This window comes from Aplidium turbinatum, chromosome 1, assembly GCF_918807975.1.
Source record: "Aplidium turbinatum chromosome 1, kaAplTurb1.1, whole genome shotgun sequence".
NCBI classification, from domain to species: Eukaryota; Metazoa; Chordata; class Ascidiacea; order Aplousobranchia; family Polyclinidae; genus Aplidium; species Aplidium turbinatum.
The window spans coordinates 37,056,007-37,077,173 of NC_137472.1; the positions used below are offsets into that span (position 1 = coordinate 37,056,007).

The 21,167-nt window shown below is 37.5% G+C and overlaps 1 protein-coding gene across 1 annotated transcript; it reads left to right on the forward strand.

Annotated features, from left to right (window-relative positions):
- The first annotated feature begins 6,884 nt into the window (after positions 1 to 6,884).
- Positions 6,885 to 20,938, forward strand: LOC145779237 (uncharacterized). The gene is made up of 3 exons (XM_082590779.1): positions 6,885 to 7,611; positions 8,758 to 8,946; positions 20,224 to 20,938. The coding sequence occupies exons 1-2, from the start codon at positions 7,232 to 7,234 to the stop codon at positions 8,942 to 8,944; spliced, it is 567 nt and encodes a 188-aa protein (XP_082446905.1). The 5' UTR covers positions 6,885 to 7,231; the 3' UTR covers positions 8,945 to 8,946; positions 20,224 to 20,938.
- The last annotated feature ends 229 nt before the right edge of the window (positions 20,939 to 21,167 follow it).

Sequence of the window (21,167 nt, forward strand, 5' to 3'; positions counted from 1 at the left end):
AAAGGGAGGCAAAGAAGTCCTACCACGGGCAAAGCCAGTTTAGATCGCAACGCACCAGTCCTTGCAAGACTAACAAAAAAACGATACAGTAAATATTATTTAAACAGCATAGAAATATAAACATATTGTTTAAGTCACGTAGATAATACTGATATTCAGTTAATTGCGTCCCGCTTCGTTGTAATCGTAGGCGTATATCATGCATTATGATTATGCAACCCGCAGGCCGCCGCAACAGACGGAGTGCTGCAGCTGCATGCACGTAATATTGTAAGCGCTCTTTAAACATCCGACAAAAACTAGATTAAGAGAACGTTTAGCCGTCGTCAGTGTAAACAGTAGCAACATTGAAAATTGAAAAGTTTTGGCTTTTCTGCTAAACAACCTAGGTCCATTGGCGCAGCCAGGGGGGGGGGGGGGAGGAAGGGGCCATAGTCCCCTCCAAATTTTTAAAGTTTGGATTCCGAAGTTGAGCCCTTTGTTGAAAGTTAATAAAGTTTGTAGAAATTTATATCGTTTTCCAAGACATCTGGCAATTAACACCCCCCAGAATTTGCTTTAGACACAGAGAAAACTACCAATAAATTTTGTAAAAACAAATGAACAAAGTAGTTTTAAGTTACATTCAGACTTTTTGCCGATTGTGTCATTTCACTATTGGTCCTAACTCCTGAAACCTGCGATTTTGACAATGTAATTGTATGTCACGAGAAACAATTATAATTAGGGTTAGATTGCTGGTTTATGTCTTTTTCAATTAATTCAAGGTCATATCTTAAAAAACGTTTTCTTCGCTGCTTTTGGCGTAGCCCACTTGACTTTAAGTTTGGGACGTTTCGACGAGTTTCTACGCTTTTCCAGAGTCATGTGATAATATTTCAGAATCGCTTACTCTGTTGAGTTTTCGTGTAGTTTTTAAATAGCTGAGCTTTTGGTGTTCTCTACTGCAGGGTTTCCCAAACTTTTTTGGGCCACGGACCACTATTTGTGAATCTGTTTATTCGCGGACCCCAATTCCAACACAAAAGTAAAAATGAATAAAACCAAGTTTTGTTTATTTAAAAAAGTGATAAAATCAATGGGATGGATGAGATTGCTTCTTATTGCATAAGTCAGAGGTGTGTAATGTGCGGCCAAATGCGGCCCGCAAAAATGTGCCAATTTTGAATTGTGTCTTTGGAAAGCTCACATACAGACAGGAAATCTTTTTCACTTTCCAACTTTGAGAGACTATGAAATGCATCCTGAGAAGAAAACTGAATTTGCAGACCAACTTGAAAATTTGTATGAATTTTTGTCTCGCTTCAAGAACTTTAAATCTCATGAACATTAATCTCTTCGCTATTCAACACAGACGTTGACAAAGCACAACATGATATCCAACTTGAACTGATTGATCTTCATGTGAAAACGGATTTGAAAGCAAAGTATTTAGCAATGAATCTTGGCGATTTTTACCGTAAACATCTAAACCAAGATGACTTTTCACATTTGAAAAAATTCATGGCTTCAAAAATGGCTCTTTTTGGCTCAACGTATTTGCGCGAACAATTTTTTTCTAAAATAGGCGGGCGTCATGAAATCTCCCTATCGAGCGGTCCTGACAGACGAACACTTGGAAAATGGACTTCGAATTGAGAGCACTTCCATTAAAGTAAATTTGATAAAAGTCGTCGGGAAAAGAAGCCAGCTGCAAATTTCTCACTGAATTCGTTTAAAGTCGGTGTGACAATAAATTTGAATAGCAGTTTTCTTCAGAAATTTATGCGTCTTAACTTATCATTTCTGCAAGGAGATCTCCCCTAATAATGCTAAAAGAATAACATGAATAACAAAAAAACTACTTTTTTGTGCCTGCTGGAAAGCATATGTTAAATAAACGTGCGGCCCGTGGTTTCACCCAGTTATTTATATCTGGCCGTCCTGTAATAAAGGTTGCACACCCCTGGCATAAGTCATCAATTCTGAGAGTTAATTGTGAAAGGCAAACTCGTAAGTCAGGGTCCACGGAAAGTCTGGACCTGTATTTTGTCTTCATGTTGGTAAGAGCTGAAAATGCTGTCTCACACATGTAGGTCGTGGCAAAAGGCAATAAAATTTTAGTTGCCTTTTGCGATAGCAATGAGTATTCCTCCACAAAACTCAACCAGAAAGATGTAATAGCTGTTTGATTGAAACTATAAGCATTAAAGTTCGATCAGATGATAATTCGGCTAATTCTTCTTCTTCGCGTCCTGACAGATCAGTTTTTGTAACAACAAAAGGGTTTAAAATCCAGTCAAAATTCTCATAGCCTATGTCTCTTTTAAAAAGTAGGCCTACTTCTTGAAATGTGCAGAAAGCAATTCCAAATGTTGTGTAACGTCAGAAAAAATCAACTCTGTATTAATTAAGAACTGCGGCAATTATCATTAACAGGGTAGGCTACGTAGCCTACTGTACAACGTATAAGTGTGACTTTTTAATTTCTTGTCGTATCGCCACGGACCACCTGTGCAGTCGTTGCAGACCACCAGTGTTCCGCGGACCACAGTTTGGGAAACCCTGCTCTACTGTAATTTTAGTCACGGTTTTTGCCCGTTTGTGTTTAAGAGCTTCCTTTAATAAGTTAATAGCTGTTTATCTGCTAATAAATTTCATAAAAATATTACCCTAAAAGTGTTTCCAGAAAGCACTATAATCCATTATTTGAGTGTATTTTTGCAAAACATTTTCTGGGGAAGCTTGCCCCCGGACCTCCTAGAATACGCCTGTCTTCGGCATGCTATAACCCCCACCAGTTTTATTGCTTCCCTTGCTCAACCCACCAGGATACGCCACAGCACATCAAAGTAGCGATGTCTTAAATCAAACACTTTGTCGTTCTCTTGAGTTCATCAAATATTTGGCCTCTCCTAAATTTTTTTTCTGGCTACGCCACTGCCTAGGTCAGAGGTTCTCAAACTGTGCGTCGCCACGCCCATTGGTGCGTAGTTTCAGTTTTCAAGGGCATCACTAGTGGCGTCACACAATGATTCCACTTCGTATCTAAACACTTGCATAATAAAGTGCTCACAGATATTGTTATACCCTGACATGTGCATGAGAACTCATCATTGCGAAACTGTAGCAATTGCTTGTGGTTTAACAATTACATAGCGCAATTTTTAATTCATTTTGTCGCGAGACAAATAAAGGCTATAGAGACACAAATAAATAAAATGACTGAAACTTTTTTCGTTGCGGGTTGTGACGTTTTTAAAAAAAATAACCCTAAAAACGTTTGACTCTAGAACGTTTGAACGCCCCCAGCCGCGAGGAACTCGTGAATATGGCTCGAACAGTTCGCAAGCTTACGAGTGGTGGTTCACGCAAGACTGCAAATATTTGAATTTATGTCATCACTAGGGCCATTTTTATTTTGACCTAAAAAAAAATTTTTTTGATTTTATTTTGGCCTAACGAAATTGCGTAATTGTAGAGGGCACAGTTCTTCCTTGAATTGATACTGGTCACAGCGGTAAACCATAATCTCTTCGTGGGAAAATTGTAACATAAGATTCTCCGATCCGTTCGTCTGTATGCAATGACCGAAAAAAACACTCCTTTGAAAACGTCTATTCAAAAAGTGTATTTCTGTAAAAATAGCCCAAGGCTGTCGAAATTGGAACACAACACCGTACGCCACTAAAAACTGTCACTAATACAGAACAGATTACTTGGATAAAGACGGAAATTTCGTTCAGCTAGCAAGCACTAAGCAAAACAGTTAAATATGCGACCAACTTTCAAGCTACAATTTTACGAATGAGAGAATAATTTGCAATATTCCAAATCGCACGTAAGCATCTTATGTGACGTAATAATGAAAAGCAATGATAAACTATTCAAGCACCTGTTTCAAGTTTGGCTAACACCTGCCTCGCAATTCAAGATTTAACGATGATGTAATGTTATGTTGCAGCTGCAATGTTTTACAGGTCTTGCAATCTGCTCATTTCTTAGAAATTTCCATCACGTAATACGCTAAGATTCAGTAGACCTGGACGGTTTTATATGACGTTTGATATGAAAATTGTCCGTAACAGATACCAGTTACCCAAACATAATATTTTGTCAATTTCAGACCCAAACGTAATATTTTGTGGAAAAGTCAATGTGTTTTATGGATTATAAAAAGGGCATCGTATTTTTTGGCGATAAGAAAAGCTCCACAAATCTGTCTAACTTTTGCTGAAGACGATTTAGCTTGCTTAGGCATTTTGTATTACAGAATGTCAGCAGGTATTCCTAAAATCCAAACTGTTGATCTTCGAAAAGACCACGCTTGTAAGAAGGGTGTGTTTTATAAGAATTACTTAAATAGCCTACGTAACAATGAATAAACAGTGGACAATTTGCTATAATAGTTACAAATGGCACAAACAGTTGCTGTGTTGTTAATGTTTAAAAGTTCAAAAATGCACAGCGGGCCGGGTGTGAGACCCTTGATCTAGATCGTGGACGTCGCTTATTATAGCGACGTCCACGATCTAGTTTAGATTAAAGCAAATTAAGCACGCCCACCAAACCTAACCGTTTAAGCAAGCAGATGAATTGGTTGCAAAAACCTCTCGGTTTCACATATCTAAAGCAAGTGGAGATGTGTCAGCCAAGGACTTTACTAGGCAATAGGCATGATGTGTATCAATCTAGTGGGCTGGAAAGGGAATTCCCGCATTCGAAAATCAAGTTCTACATTTACGTTTTTATAGATCTCGTGACACCAGTGTGTTGCCAGGTACAAAATATTTTTATTTTATTTTACTTATTTGCAAATATTTTCACTTTCAGATATGATGCAAAAAAACTTTTTAAACTAGAAAAAAACATAAAAATTACATTGTTGTTTGAGCGAAGTGGCTTTGAGGCACTATTGTTTAAAACTAATTTATTTAGACTTTATAGCTTACAATTAGGGGAAGGTGGGGTAAAGCGGACCAACGGGGTAAAGTGGAACCCCGCCTTTTTTTGCTATTAAAGTTTCACTATTGTGCGGATACCATTAAGTTTAGTGAAGCATGACGAAAAGTAGCTGCACACGCCATTATTCAAGGTTTCATGGTTTAGAAGACACAAAAAAGCGTGGAAATTACTTTTGGCACCCTCTGATCTATTGAAAGGTATGTATGGTAACTTAAATTGTATCTTATGTACATTAGGTAGAAGTTTTTTTGAATAATAAAAATGAGCCTCACTATATCACGTACGCATTACGTAGATTCACTCTTGTTGCTGACTAGCCTAAATTTGACCAACAGTTAAATTAGTAGTAATGTAGAGGTGGGGTAAAGTGGACCAGTGGTGATCCACTTTACCCCGTCATAAATATTTTTTCTTGTTTATGATTTCTTGACCGAATTAGGTGCTGTGTTACTTATAATTTTGTAGCTTATTTTACACAACAGCTGTGTAGGCCTAATTAGCACTCAAGTGGATAGTTGTTCTGATATGGTTGGTTGGTTATTGAATCTTTATCCTCGGACTGACAAAGCCTTGATAGGCTATTTCCGGTAGTTTCGCACACTTGTAGAGGCTCTTGACGCAGAGCCGGTTACCGAGATTGGCTGAGTGAAGTTTCCGATTGCTGACGTGTTGTTGCCTGAAATTATTCCATCCATTAAGTACCGCTAAATGGAGAGCAGTCCTGAAATGCGTTGCTCAAGCGCACATCCCGAGAGTCGAACCAGCGCCGTGTAATCTTGAGCCGGGCTCGTAACCACTGAGCTAACGGGGCGGAATATCCCACCAATCATGATCGAGTAGACGAGCTGGTTCTTAACTTAGTTATATTCCTGTTTTTCAGAATGCTTCGTTATCACCAAAGGACATCCTGTGGGCGTATGAAGCCTGTGCTGGTTGCAATGAAGAGGATGACAACTTTATCTGTGAACTCCGTTTTTAAAAAAAAATTTCAAAGTTTGATTCGTAATGGACTTATGAACTGCAATTGTGAAGTTTCATAATGTCTTCGCTAATGATGCTAGTTGTAAATAATTTGATTGCGTGGAAAAAAATTACGGAATTTGCTCAAAACTTACAACGGTCCAGTTTACCCCACATATGTGGGGTAAAGTGGATTATTGGAGGTAATTTTAAAATTAAAAAAAAATATATAAAAAAGCTGGCAGTCATCAAAAGTGCACTTTAAAAATTGTCGAAATATGTTAGAGTTAACGCTCAAATAAAAAAAAGTTAATTTTATTGGCAAAATCAGTGAACTGTACTGAATTAACCCTTAGGTATTCCACTTTACCCCACCTTCCCCTAATACTTTGCAATAATTTATTACAGCTATTACTTTGGTCATATGATTTGTCACTTCTACTTTTTTTCTAGACCTCTGCTGTGTTTGGCATATATTGTTTTTCATTGTAAATTAATGGTCAGAAATAAAAACAAACTGAACTGATTTAGGTCACAACACAAAATTACTTGCGTACTGAATGTAGGCTATGCCGCCCGTAAAGATAATGACAAATTTTAGGCAACAGTTTATCTGGTAGCTAAATTTTATTCAGCGCTAGGCTACAAGAAGTCACTCGGTAATCCAACAATCTAAAATTGTCAAATAACTTATACAAAGTTTACATTCTGGCACAACAGTTAAAAAATAAAAGTAAAAGTTGTAGGCCTATCTAAATCGAAAACGAAAAAAATTGTAAAATGTTATGATAAAATCTTTAGAAACGGCTCATCTTGTTATACGTAGTCGCTGACCTATAGCAATATAATCACACAAAGTTGCTCTTTACAAGTTTTCTAGCAAATTATAGGTTCATGTTTTAAATCTTGTACTTTGAAAGTTGAAATCAGGTTGTAGAAAAAAAAATTCTAAAAAGTTTTACTCTGCTGGTGATAAATTATATAGTTATTTTCAACAGTCAACTGCAAGTTTGAGTATTTTTAGGCAATTAAAATCAATCTTTTGTCATGACATGAGTATGCTACGGCTTAGAGAATTGCAATCAGATGACATTTTGAATGGCTATTTTCACAGTAATCATGAACAAAATTTCTTAAGTTTAATTACAATCCCACAAATCAAAATACTGGCAAATATGATGGTGCAAAATGAGTTGTTGTGAAAAGTTTTTGTTAGCATGTAATTATTTTATTGCACTCTTTTGTCCGCTGCATACTGGCAACACTGAATAGTTTTTTTTTCCAATCCAAACCTACACGTTCACTTTTCAGAAAAGCAAGTCTTAAGATGGTAAGAGAAATATCTTTGTCGCCTTCTAAAATTCGGTTTATGCATCATCGAATAAGTAGTAAGTTTTCTGATCAAAAACCCTTAAATGAAACTGTTGAAAAGATTGCAAATGGGTCTATGAGTGTTTACGATCTGCCTTTGATAAGAGTAGTAAGAAGAAATGGCTACTATTACGCTTTCGACAATAGAAGACTCTACGTATACAGAGTGCTGCACCACCGAGGGGTTTTGGACAGCATCAAAGTGAAGCTAGCTCCGTTGAGTAAATTTCAACCATCTAGATTTACAACAAAGAACAATGGAAAGTCAGTGGTAGTTTCTCGAGGGGTTACACTTCCGCACTCTGACGCAATTTCGTCACCATCTTCACCTGAAAGGTAAGCGTTGAATCCTTTACTTTGCGTAGGGCTGTAGCAGCGTTTTTCCCATGGCTGTGGAGTCGGATTACACCTTTAGGACTACAACTTTGTCTCAATTTTTAACGATCCGATTCGACCCCACAACCCTGTTTTCTTAACTTTCTTCTTTGCCCAAAATCGTTTGACGGACTTTTTTAATTTGGAAGAAAAAACTGCGAGACCCAAATAAAGTTCAGTAAAATGACAACTTTGTCAAAGATCAACGCAAAATCACTTCAACGATCCTAGTCCTACCTAGACCTCACGTAGTTAGGTGTGTAGGCTATTCAACAACTTAGTTGAAATGTGGGCACGCAGTGACGCATCACATCTAGAGCTTTAGAACAGGCATTGCTTTGGTTCACCAACTAGCTTATGTAACCCAGCAATGTGTGCTCCAAGTTACGACTAAAAAGCCAAGACTAAATTTTGATGATGCATAAGCGTACTTGTTGCCTCTGTGTTTGTAGTTATAATAGAAACAATAAGTTAAGTGTTTATCTTAAAGTAAGCTTGCATTTTAATTAGCTTGTGAGAGTAAAAATAGATTAACGTCTGTTTGGTTTCGTTGTATTGTTGAAAAGATTCAATGAACTACGACGGATAACTTATTAAAACTAATGACTCATCAAAAGTGTAAGCTATTAAGCTTTAAAGATATTAAAATATTGTGTGTTTTTTATATTTTTTCTTGCCTTCAATCGCACTGCAGTACATAACCTTGTGAAATTTTATTTTGTATGTTATTCGCTCTGAGGATGCGCATTATCATGGTGTGCGAAACGTCAGTGAAGCAATAAACCATCCTGTTTATTGTTGCTTTTACTTTCAATCTCATTGGATGAACGTTGCAACTAGTGCTACAAACGACATGTTCGAATTGTCCTATTTACGTCCTGTTCCTCTATTCATGTGCCTGTAAAGCAAAAATAAACTGAATATTCGTTTTTCAGTTCAAAAGAAAGCAAGTTACCAAAGCAGGTTACAGAGTGCCATCATGCAACTTTTGAATTTAAAACATAAGAAGAGCCTGAACATTAGCCTCCGCATGTCTCTACTTATTTAGCAACCATACAGTAGCTTTTGGTAAAAACATGATGATTTACTGTGAACATTATTTTTTAGGCTTTGTGACGACGACGACGACGTTGACATTTTTAGTGAGTTTGAAGTAGATGGTTATGACTTTGGTGACGATTACGATTTTGATGACCACGACACTCTTTCCTTTGGAGATGAGGACCATTTTGACGATTACATTTTTGATGATGACCGTGATGACGATTTTGACTACGATTTGGACTGGTGTTAGAGGTTTGTATGAAATATTTGTTGTCAATAATCAAGCCCAGAGGTTTTCAAACTGGGTCGGCTAACCACCGGAGATGCGTGGTGTAACGCGGGAGACAAGGGATTATGAAAAAATAAACTATGTTGTTTAATACAACTGAATAAGCTACCTTGTCCCGTGGACGTCGCTATAATAGCATCTGGACTGGAAGCCAAACGCTGCCGTCCAAGATGAGGCCTGAAAAGGACTGCCAATTAGGCGGTTTTAGGTTTTCGTTCCAAATTTGTTTTAATGGATTACAAGAAATATGGCAGGTTAAAATATGGCACGATCGCAACACTTTAAGCTATAGTGGTAATCATGCTGCTGACAAAAATAAACATAAATGCAATCTTATGAAAAATACTATCAGGGTTCAAAAAAAGTTGCCTTTTCAAACTTGAACAATAATGAATAAATAGACTTCTGCGAATTGATAAAATATTGTTTTATAAACTATTTAAAATGCTAAAAAAAACTGCCAAAAATATGCCAAAATGCCACCTCAAAATAGCCTCTCAAACTCATTAAAAGAACGCCAAATTTCTCAAATTTAGCGTTACAACCGCCTATATGGCAATCCTTTTCAGGCCTCATCTTGGACGGCAGCGTTTGGCTTCCAGTCCAGATGCTATTATAGCGACGTCCACGCTTGTCCCTACGTCTAAGCAAGCCAAAAAGAGCTAGGCTAAACAGTTACACCGTGTTTTTACAAGGCCGCCTTTTAGCAGTTGCCTGCGATTTACACGTATGCTTAATTGTTCAAAATTGCATCAAAAGTGATGATCTGTGCAATGCAAAACAACCGCATCCTTTGTACTGATGAAGCCCTGTTGGGTGATTAATGATTACTAGGGCAAGTTTTTCATGACGTAAAAAATCGAAAAATATGATATTATTTTTTGAAATATACGACATTATATGACTAAGCATCAAACTTATGTTAATTTCCGCAATTGACAACTTGAATGCAAGTTTTTACGTGCATTTTGAACAATACACTGGTCAACAAAAAAAAATTTTTTGTTGCAAGAGATTTTTGATCGATTCTGAATGAGTTTTAGCCACTGATTCCAAATCTGCAATCAGTTTTCTTCTGCAAGCTCTAGTTTTTATGCAATACACCAGTGGATATTTTGAGGCTTGCAGCATTTGGTCTGAAATTTAAAACAAAACTCCAACTATTTAGTTCTAGTTACCCGGCAGCTAACCTCGATTTACAGCGATACGATGCTTGGTTTTACAGCTTTGATGATCTGAATATTAATAACGTCACAGCATGCACTTTTTATAAAACCAAGCGGGTAATTTAAAATTTTCACAAAAATTCAATAGCTTCCAGTGGCGTATATTCAGGGTGTTCAAGGTGTGCACCGAACACCCCAAGGAATTCAGAAAAAAAGAAAATTTCCATCAGTTGTCGATGTTCTTTACTTTCATGATATTCTAACATCTTGCTGCATGCTGATTGCTTTCTTTTCAATTGCAAAACTTGTCCCCTTCTAATTTTAATACTCCAACGTTTGAGGTCATTGCCTTTAATTTTTTTCGGTCATTACCTTTAAGCTGGGTGTGCACTGAGGTAGCCACTTTAACAAGTCGAAATTCTGCCACTGAAATTGATTAGAATGAAACCGCCAACCAATCACAAGCTATGGTTTAAGTGACGTAAAAAATGGCGAAAAGAAGATGATAGAAAGCAAATTAAGTGATGGATTTTCTGTCAGCTGGTTGGCTTAGGGGTTAAGGTTAGGGCTAGAAAGTAGTCATTTCATTGACGCGGGTTCGATTCCCACTACTGCTATTGCTCTTTTTCTTCTGTAATTACTAAATAAAGTTCAAAACAAGCATTAACTCTCTGGATGAGTGCGAGATGGATCACAATTGGACGGTAGCCTCTTATAACATGTTCTGATTGGTTGGCGGTTGCATTCTAATCAATTTCAGTGGCAGAATTTCGACTTGTTAAAGTGGTTTCCGTGCACTGACAGCTTGGCGAGTGCTATTTAAAATAAACAATTAAGAAAAATGACGTCACAAGGCAGCGAAAACTGCAATGGTTTTAGGTCAGCCAGGCTGTGCACTCGCTGATCTGCACACCTTGGCGCGTCATTGGGGGAATCCCAGGCAATAGCAAGTTTTAGCTTGTTGGATTAGAATTTGAGGTGATCAGAGTTGGAAACAAGATAAGATAAAATGTTTTTTATGCACCAAGTGCCAGTAAATTGTGTATTCGCTGCCAGAATTTTCGCAACAAACTGTTCAAAACATGTAGGCCTATGAGTATGTTCATCAAAACTCTTTAAGTTCTGGCTTCAACGAATTGTTTAACTTAACGCAGCTCGTACTTAGTATTCCCAGCACTACAGCATCGGCAGAACAAAGCTTCTCAGCACTAAAGAGAATACATACCTGCTTGCGTTCCACACAAGGGCAAGACTGAGCTCGCTCAGCTTGCTTTCAATAGAGAAGGAACTTTTGCTAGAACTGAAGCATAAGCAAGCTTTCTACGACGGTGTAATTCAAACATTTATTGCACAAACAAGAAGAATCGAATTATGCTATAGATGAATTTTTCTTCTGTAGTCGAGGTGTTAAACATTTTCGTTTTTACTAAGTAGTACGGCGGATAAAAGTAGGCCTACAGCTGACCAACATAGCAATCGACTTTTCTTGTTTATTATCGAGTTGCTTTGCTATTGTTTTTTGTTTTAACTTTCACCTGTTTGTTTTTAATTCGCTTGTACATTTCTCAAGGTGTTGCTACCGTGCCTAATCTTTGCATGAAGTAAATCATTTCCATCTCGAGCACGCTTTAACTTTCGCGTTTCTTCAGACTCCTGCTGTGTTATGGAAAGTAATATTGTTCGTTTTGATGGTCGAAAATAAAAACTGAACTGAAGTATGTGACTTTAGAAATGCAACTTAATGTTTGATATTATTAAGTCTTTTATTCAATAGCCGCTGTTAAATAAATATCTATTTTGTATTCTTCTCCATTCCGACAACATTATTTTTGTCAGTTCTGTTCATGTTCAGAATTTGTGCTGAAAATGCTCTCAGAACGCACCAAATTCAATGTTAGCTTTAAAAATTTTCTGGGGGAGGCCCCCCAGACCCCCCGCCGTTGCTTTGCCGTCACTGAACACCCTATCAAAGTGGTCACGGTACGCCACTGATAGCTTCAATTTTGAAGTTCTGCAGTTAGAATACGATATGCTTTTTCTTTGTAAATACATACTACAAAATGACCAATATCACTACGCTATTAGATGTAGGGATTGTGATGTAATAGTAGAAAACTCGGATGAAAAGTGTGGCTTGTCCAAAGTCAGAGGTCAGAGAGTCTGAGTTAGATTTACGTTAGTGCTGAAGGTCCTACAGCAGTTAACAGTGACGTTCGGTGGGTTAAACCGTTGGGACAGCAACTTGGAAATGTGCTGCAGCAAGGTAGTAGGCACGAAGGGCGTAACTGTCGGGCGAAGCCCGAAGGCGTGTTGCCGAAGGCAACACTTCCAGCGGGGGTCTGCGGGGGTCTCCCCCAGAAATTTTTGAAAAACACTTCCAATTTGGTGCGCTCTGAGAGCATTTCCAAAACAAATCAAAAATAAAAATCTGCCGAATTTTGCTTCGCCTATGTCGTGATCATACATCCATTTAATGTTTAGAAGTCATGAACAATCTTAATTTTAACGTTGCAGGACCAAAATCCAGTGTTGGACATGGAATAATAGTTGTCTAGGCCTAGGCCTACACTACAAAAACTAACACTTAGGCCTAAACATTACAACCGCAAGCAATTTGTACAAAAAGCTGGATAAGTTTGCCTCCTGCGTATAGAAGCTTAACGAACTAAATATTGCATCCGCACCTGAACGTTCATTGGCGAAGTAACGTCATATCAACGCTGTAAAAAAGGCAAAGGCATGACTATGAAAGCTAGTAGGCTAAAGTACATGGCGAGGAGACATCAAAAAACAGCAACAATCTTTTCGGCATTATGATGCTGTGCTGTGTACCGTGACGAGAGACCATTCTGACGAGTTAGTCTAGCCGCTCTAGCGAATGTACGCATTGACGTCACTGGGAAAGCAACTCTAACCATAACACATCTGATTGGCTAAGCAGCTAGTGACGTTTTGCAAAACGAGTGAGGATTGGATAAAACGAAGGCGTTTTTTGACATTTTTGAACCTGGGGAAAGCAACTTTGATAGTTGCTTCCCTGAATCCTCAATGGTTGTTTCTGACAGGAGCGTTTGCGTTAATTGGCATTTATAGGCAAGACATGCGGTTTGGTAAGGAATTAGACTACTCACAAGCGTTACGAGTAATTCTAGTCACAAATACAGTAATTTTCAAGTTAAAATAGACTTGATAAAAATAATAAGAAGTTAAACCTAGAATTCAGTCATTATATTTTGCATAGTTTTCGCTCAGGTAAGCTCTGCTTTCCTTGCTTTCTCTCACCGATCGTCACTGGCAGTTACATAGTTTTACCACCAGTTTTCATGTTTATGGTATGTGTTAAAATGAGCACAACACATGCTGCAGGTAGAATGTAAAAGCCAGTAAGAAGAAACTATAGAATGGCAAGATAAGACAAAGATAAAAATAAGCAATTCAAGGCAAGGTTACTGTTAGAGCCAATTTCGAGTTTTGTTTTTGGCAACAGTACAAAATTTTGTTCAAGCGTGAAGCCTGCGATTTTCTTTTTCATTTGTTCATATTACTAGGTAGAAAGCAGGCATTTTTTTAGTTACACATGATGTTTAGTTTTTGAGAGTTTTTGAGTGCTACAATCATATTTTGAAAGACTTCAGTGCAAACTCAGTACTATGTGTCGACTTGTAACCATATTTTTGTGTTTAGACGTTATAAATTGTTTAGATTTACAGTTCTATTATAGGCTACCGGTTCTTTTGGAGTTTTTGACATGGCTTCGTATAGTTTTAATCGATATAAACGCCAAAAAAAAAGTGGACAAAATATTTCTTATCCAAATATTCCTTCCGCTATTCAACCTGTCCTTCACTCTGAAACGTTTCCACCTCCAGTATTAAATGGTTTTGCATCCTCCGATGAAGAAGAAACAGACTCTGAGATTTACCACGGTAGTATGGAATGCGAGTATACTAAGGAAGCAGATGCAGACTCAGAAGGCTTTAATTTTGAAACCATTCAGAAATTTAACCAGTCAGAACTAAATGACTTGGTACGAGACTTGGACTTATTCAAGCAAGCTGCTGAGCTTTTAGCATCAAGCCTTAGTGAAAATCACGTATTGGACCGTTCCACAAAGGTTTCGTTTTTCAGGAAACGAGATGAAATGTTTATGTATTTTTTTTTTCAGAGGAAAAGCAGTTAATTTACTGCAATGATATTCCAGGTCTTCTCGTCTAACTAGGAGTTTTTTTATATGATTCAAGTGAATGGCGCTTATTTATAGACAGTTCCAGGCGAAGCCTGAAGTGTGTTGTTTTGCACAATGGTAATGCATATGGAGGAGTTCCAGTTGGTCATTCAACTGTCTTAAAAGAATTATATGATGATATTAAGCTAGTCATTGACTTGCTGAAATATCATTAGCACAATTGGATATTATGTGTTGACCTGAAAATGGTTGGTTTCTTACTTGGTCAGCAAAAAGGATACACCAAGTTTCCATGTTGTCTTTGCATGTGGGACAGCAGAGCTAATGACAAGCATTGGACCCAAAACGATTGGCCATACGTGAAACACTTCAAGCCGGCATGCCAACCATGTTAAACGATCCGATTGTAAGTATAGAAACAAAATTGTTTTCCCCCCTCTTCACATCAAGTTAGGGTTGATGAAACAGTTTGTGAAAGCTTTAAGCCCTGATAGCGACTGCTTCCAATATATTGTTCACACATTTCCAACCAACAACAGTATCATAGCCGACGCGGCCTTTGATGAACTAGATGCTCAGTTCGTAAACTTTTCCAGTGTTCCCTTTGTCGCGCAGTGTCCCAAAGTGTTCTTGGTTGGCTGATTGATGTATTGAAATTGGATATAAATGTTGTTCGTTGTCTGCCACGAGCACGTTTCCCGAGAAGGCGGCCGCTTAGACAGAGATTTTCGAAATCTTCTTTTCTGATAATGTGACCGAGAAATTTGAGTTGCCTTTGAGTTATGTTGTTCAATAGTTCCTTATTTTGATGTACCTGGTTTAAAACTTCTGCATTTGTGATGTGATCAGTATATGAAATCCTGAGCATTTTTCTGTAAAACCACATTTCAGCTGCTTCAATGTTACGCCTAGTTTCTGTGTTGAAGGACTATGTTTCACAACCATACTGGAGAACAGACCACACTAACACTTTGAGAAGTCGCACCTTCAGAAGAATAGAAAGCTTGCGATCCAATAGAATAGGTCGTAGTCTATTAAAAGCGTCTTTAGCTAGGCCTATTCTTCGTATCTCTTTCTTACATCGTGCGTCCGCTGTTAAGAGAGAACCAAGATAGTTGAAAGAAGACACTTGTTCAATCGTGTTGCCTCCCTGGTGAAGTACAAAGTGGGGTTTAGGACTTTGGCGTTCAGGCGTTCAGGTTATCCTTTGTGGATGTCACTAAAAACTTTCTTGGAAACAAAAACGCTCACAATTACGAGGTTTTTGCGAGCAAAATGCTCTTTGCTTTCTGCGACTTAGGATGCAGAATGAGCATTAAAGTTCATTTCTTATTCAGTCATCTGGACAAATTTCCAGAAAACCTTGGAGCTGTCAGTGACGAACAAGGAGAGCGGTTCCACCAGGATCTTATGAAAGTAGAAGAACGTTACCAAGGCCGATGGAAGCGACACATGATGGCAGATTACTGTTGGAGCATTAACCGAGACTGCCCCCAAAAATCTTACAAACGCAAGAGCCTCAAACGCCAATTTTTGCCCAGCATGTAGTGTGGATTTCGCTTTCTATTTTCAGCCAGTGAACTTTTCTCACAACATCAAACTTTTAAAGGAGTCGTAAAATTGTACAGTGCAAGAGTTTCACCTTCCCAAATTAAATTTTGAGGCAACATCTTATACAGTACAGAAATGATAACCATATATGGCAGTGGGTGCTCCACAATATCCTACCTCTCAAATAAAAAAGAAATCATTCCCTTGAATGAACCTCCCCTGACCAAACCATGCATTAACATTAAGCAATTTGTGGAACATCCTTTTCATCTAAATTATCCAAATCACACTCAATCTGTAGAACATGGAGTTAAACTGACAACAAAAGCAACTGGGCGGATAGCCGGGCAAAACCGACAAATTGGTGAAGCTTTGTGCACCACAGCAGGAAGAAAAAGCCATGGATCAGGAAAAAATATCGTGTCACCAGAAAATCCAAGCAAACATAGATTCTAATGTGTGAAATGCGACGTGCTGTTACTTCTTGGTCAATAAGTTAGTAGTGTTTTCATCACTTTGTTTTTTGCCTAACTCTCAGAAAAAAATCATATCCCTTCATCCATAGGCGTCGATTTTTTCTTAGAAGAGAGGAATACTGGGTGGGCGAGAGTTTTCAAGCAGATTTCATTGAATGTGTATGTTCGGAAATTCCCAATGATAGTCTTTCTCACAAAGACTGCGTTTAGCGTCGCTGCAGCAATTAAGCTTTAATAGGTTTGATGTTTGCTTTCTTGCGCCTTGCGATCTTATGAGCGCTGCTAAACTAAACAAACTTCTTTTATGTTTTCCTTTGCGACCTAAAAAGCGCGTGACTCGTGACCTGTTAACTTTAAAGTGTCGCCTTTGAATTTGCCCACAATGTTCGGACAGGTGACTACAGTAACAAGTACCATCAGGGTTAAGACGCATCCACTGGAATTCGGAAAAAAAGCTTCCTTTGCAACACACGACCTTCCCGAGCCGGAAGCTGATCCGGCAGCATGCTAACGTCAAATGGAGCAGGTAGAAATCCATGGCTCATGCTGTCTTTTACAACTACCAGCGCATTGCCTGAGACATTGACTTCACCACTGTCCATCCTTGAAGCACTGCTTTCTTCATCAATGTTATATCTACGTTGATTCGTGCAGGACGTGGCTTCTTCAGCGTTCATCTCGACGCCTTTAGGAAGCTGGTTTAAAGAATGCGCGAATAGATGTTAGACTTTGCTTCATGTTTAACTTTTCAATAATGAAATGACAACATCGCGCGGTGCCTCAATTTATATCCAGCAACAAGTTTGTGAGAAAAGATTTGTAAAAAGCGATTGTTCCAGTACGTACGTCTATAGTTTGTATCGGTTATTTTATTGTCATGTTCATTATGATGTCATATTCATATTTCCTTACGCTCACCCGGAACAGAAGCTTGATTGTGACGCAACGAAAGTGAGAACATTCGGAGAAAAGATCAAACGTGGCTTTCTCTCACCAGGAAATGCCAGCGTGTGGCAGTTGCCGTAGCAACAACAATGCAGTGACCGATTTTCAACGCAGCGTTGTTGCGAAATTGCTTTGTTCTGTCGGATGCCTAGCGAGAGACATAGCGTAAAACAAGAAGTTTCGCTGCAGTTGGTTGGATAATTCAGCGTTTAACAAAAAAAACAGGGTGGGCGAAACATATTTTGCCCACCCTCGTTTCACGGCAGGGTGGGCGCCGCCCACCCGGCCCACCCTATTTTGACGCCTATTTCGACGCCTATGCCTTCATCGGTCAATTTAAGAAGCATTTACATTGATACTATAAAATGAATTAATAAAAAAGTTGTTCAAATCTTGAATTAAGGCGTGTAAGTGTCTTCCTTTCTGATAATCAATAAAAATAAATACCAACAACATATATCTAGCTCAAATAGTAGGCCTACTAATTTTATCATTAAAAACGTGATTTAGAGGGCTCGATTTAATAATGGTGTTGGGGCAGGGTCTAAACAGGGTCAGATTTCAAAAAAATTTTGGATTTATTAATATTTTGGGCTAAGGCAAAAATCTATCACCCAGGCAAGTTGAAATGAAAAAATTGCCTCAAAAGGGGCCACCCTATTATTTCAGTCGTAAAAGATGTTTTTTTTTTCTATTCATCAAAATATTTTTTTTTTGAAAAATATTCAGTTTTTACTCAAAAAAAGAAAAAAAAAATCAAAATTTACAAAAAATCTAAGGCTTCTAGACCAAAAATAACGTCATATTCGGATTCAGCACTCCAAAATTACCCAAGACCAAGTGAATATGAAAATGCAACAAATTTTTTGTTGACTATTGAATATATTCGAACAACGAACAAAACACCTAGTTTCCTTCAAAATCACTGCAAGAATTCAAATGTTTCATGCATCTAATGCATAAACATTCCAGTACAATTTCATGAAGTATACAGCACGGCCAAATATGTTGCTAATAGTGACACCTGAAGGGACCGCGGAAAAAGTGTCACCATAACCGAAGTGTCACTATGGCCGAATTCTACTCAACTGTTGCGTATGCAAACGGGACTTTGCAACAGGTGTCACTATAGGCGAAGTGTCACTATTGCCAAAGTCACTATAGGAGAATTCTACTGTGTTTGGGGAAATTTCTAAAAGTCTGAATTGTTACAATCATCATAGCTATGACAAACCTGTCATCTTCCCATTTCCAGAAGTAAGTAAAATAAGCAATATTTGCACCTAGACATGTGTTTGGCTTGTTTAATCGGAGATTAGGTATTTACGTTGAGCACAGTTCACACAATTGTAATGTATTACGTAAGACTTTTCAACTGCACCCTGGAGGTAGTATCGTTTGGTGCCATTGCATGTTCCATTTAAAATATTAAGGATTTTTGTGGATTGTATGTTTTAAGCTGTTCATTCGGTGTGCCAATTTAAATTTTAGTTTGTTTTGTTTTTCGCCAAGTTTAATTTTGCAAGTAAAATATGTCTTTTGGGGAAAGATCCTGCTACACAAAAAATCTAACCACTATATGATGATACTACCTCCAGGATGCAGTTGGAAAGTCTTACATATTTTGCATTATTATTGCATAAATTGTACTTAACATACATAACTAATCTCCGGCATAACAAGCCAAAAATGTGTCTATAGATGCAAATAGTGCTTATTTTACATACTTGTGTAAATGGGAAAGTGACAAGTTTGTCATGGCTATGATTGTTTGTAACAATTAAGACTCTTAGAAAATTTCCCAAATAGCAACATATTTGGCCGTGTTCTAGTAGGTCGTGTCTACAGTCTTAGTATACAATGTGTAGGCTACGTCTGTAAAATTTTTGTTTGAACGAACCATTGATTTCAAAAGAAAAAAACGGTTGCTCCACATGTGCTGAAGTATTTTAACAATTTTGCATGTTGGAGAAATATCTACTCTACTCAGCTTTACAAATGCTTTTACATCATTTTTCCTAAGCGTTTCTTAATGTATTTTTTCAATTGCACAAGGTGGCTTCCCAAATCAAAGGAGTAAATATCATCATAGGCCTCTTGTACTGTGTATGTGCAACTTTTCGTTTTGAGCATTAAGTTTGTCAGCCCACTATACAGACACAGCACAGCATTGGCTGACATCAATCAATTGATTAGTCAGACTTTTATCGTCCATTATAGTATTGACCTTTCTCAAAGAAACATCTTCGTTTAATAAACCTTTATCTTCGTTTTTAAACCTTTTCTTAATAACATCTTTTTAATAGCTTTCAAGTCTGTTAGGAATTGGTTGCATGTACAAAAACATTTTAGTAGAGGGGGGCTATTTGATTGCCTCTTTTCCTATTGACTACGCCCCTGTTCCCAAATTATTAAACTTCAATGTTTACAGGAGCTGCTTGAACTACATTTAAGAAGTTATTAGGGTTCAATTTTGTAATTTAAAGTAAAAAATAAAACTCATATTTTATGACCTTTAAGAAAACAGAAAGTATGAGTTTTTATGACTTTATAACTTCATAGAGCTCATAACAACGTAGTTCTTTCACTATTATCAGTTACACAACTTTCTGTACCAACAAAACAATTTGACTTTAATAGCTTTTACTGGCCCTAGTGATTACCTAAGATTAATTGCATCAAAGAGCATAAGAAATCTCATTCAGTGTTGCATCATATAGCCTACGACTTGTATTTATAAGAGAATTGAGTAACTGCAATAGTCAACAAAGTTTTTTGATTTTTAAATCATATAATGAAGTAGGCTACTAAGGGTAAGTAGGTAGGCTATGGATATGATTAAGCTAGTTTACTTTTTATAGACCAAGCAACAATATTAATTTGATTTACAAACCTGCAGATTATTTTATGTTTCAGAACTTTGGATCACGAAGTCTACTTTGATGTTTAATCACCGCTAAAAAAAAACAACTTACAATTGAGTTAAAATCCTTTTCAAAATTTCTTCAGCCTTAGAACAATTTATCTACCAATCAAATCTCAACTCAACGAAGCTATAGTTTTCACCCCAGGAGTTTAAATATCCATGCAGTACTTTTCCTTCCTAACAAAGTCTTGTGCCAGTTTCAAAATTGTCCATAGACGTTGAAATGATAAAAAGATAAGAACTTTAACCTATCAGGGTTTCTGATTTTAAGTGATTTGATTTTTTTGTCTCTTGTCCAAATGTCGTCATCATGTAAATCATCATCATCGTCGTTCGTTATCACTGTGTTTGTAATGTGTAAGCATGTGTAATGTAAGCAGATTAATTTCAAGCTTACTGGTGCAATGTGCAATTGTGCATGGCTTCTGATCATCCCGTTTCACTGTAGCCTATAGCCTACATAGCAGTATTCGACAAATTGCGATATTTTACCAAAGTTACCAACTTTTTTTGTTATAGTATATCAATTTTGAATTTCAGTATTAAACCTTGCTTAACTTATTCCCACACAGACTAAACCTTAAGAGGAGTTCATTTCAATGTTCCGGAGACTTTCACAACATTTCATCTTATCTACAAGCAATTGTTGAATATTGAACCGTGTGATGTTCTGTGAATACAATATTATATATACAGTAGGGGGAGACCGGGGCTAGTTGTAACATTTTTTGAATTATTTATTGTATGTCTGTAAAAACAAGTCTGAGCGAATTTTTTGGAGATTAGTTGTATAGGTAGACTATTTACGCATATTATTCCACCTAAAGCCCTGTGATATGTATTAAGGATTTTGAGAAAATTGCCCTAGAAAAACTTCAATCGGGCGTTACAACTTACCCCGGATCTGGGGCAAGTTGTAACACAGGCAGGGGCA

Excerpts from the sequence above, each read along its gene's own strand:
- LOC145779237 (XM_082590779.1), top strand. The coding sequence starts at position 7,232 with ATGGTAAGAGAAATATCTTTGTCGCCTTCTAAAATTCGGTTTATGCAT. Across the intron at positions 7,612-8,757 it reads TCACCATCTTCACCTGAAAG|GCTTTGTGACGACGACGACG; the intron begins GTAAGCGTTGAA and ends ATTATTTTTTAG.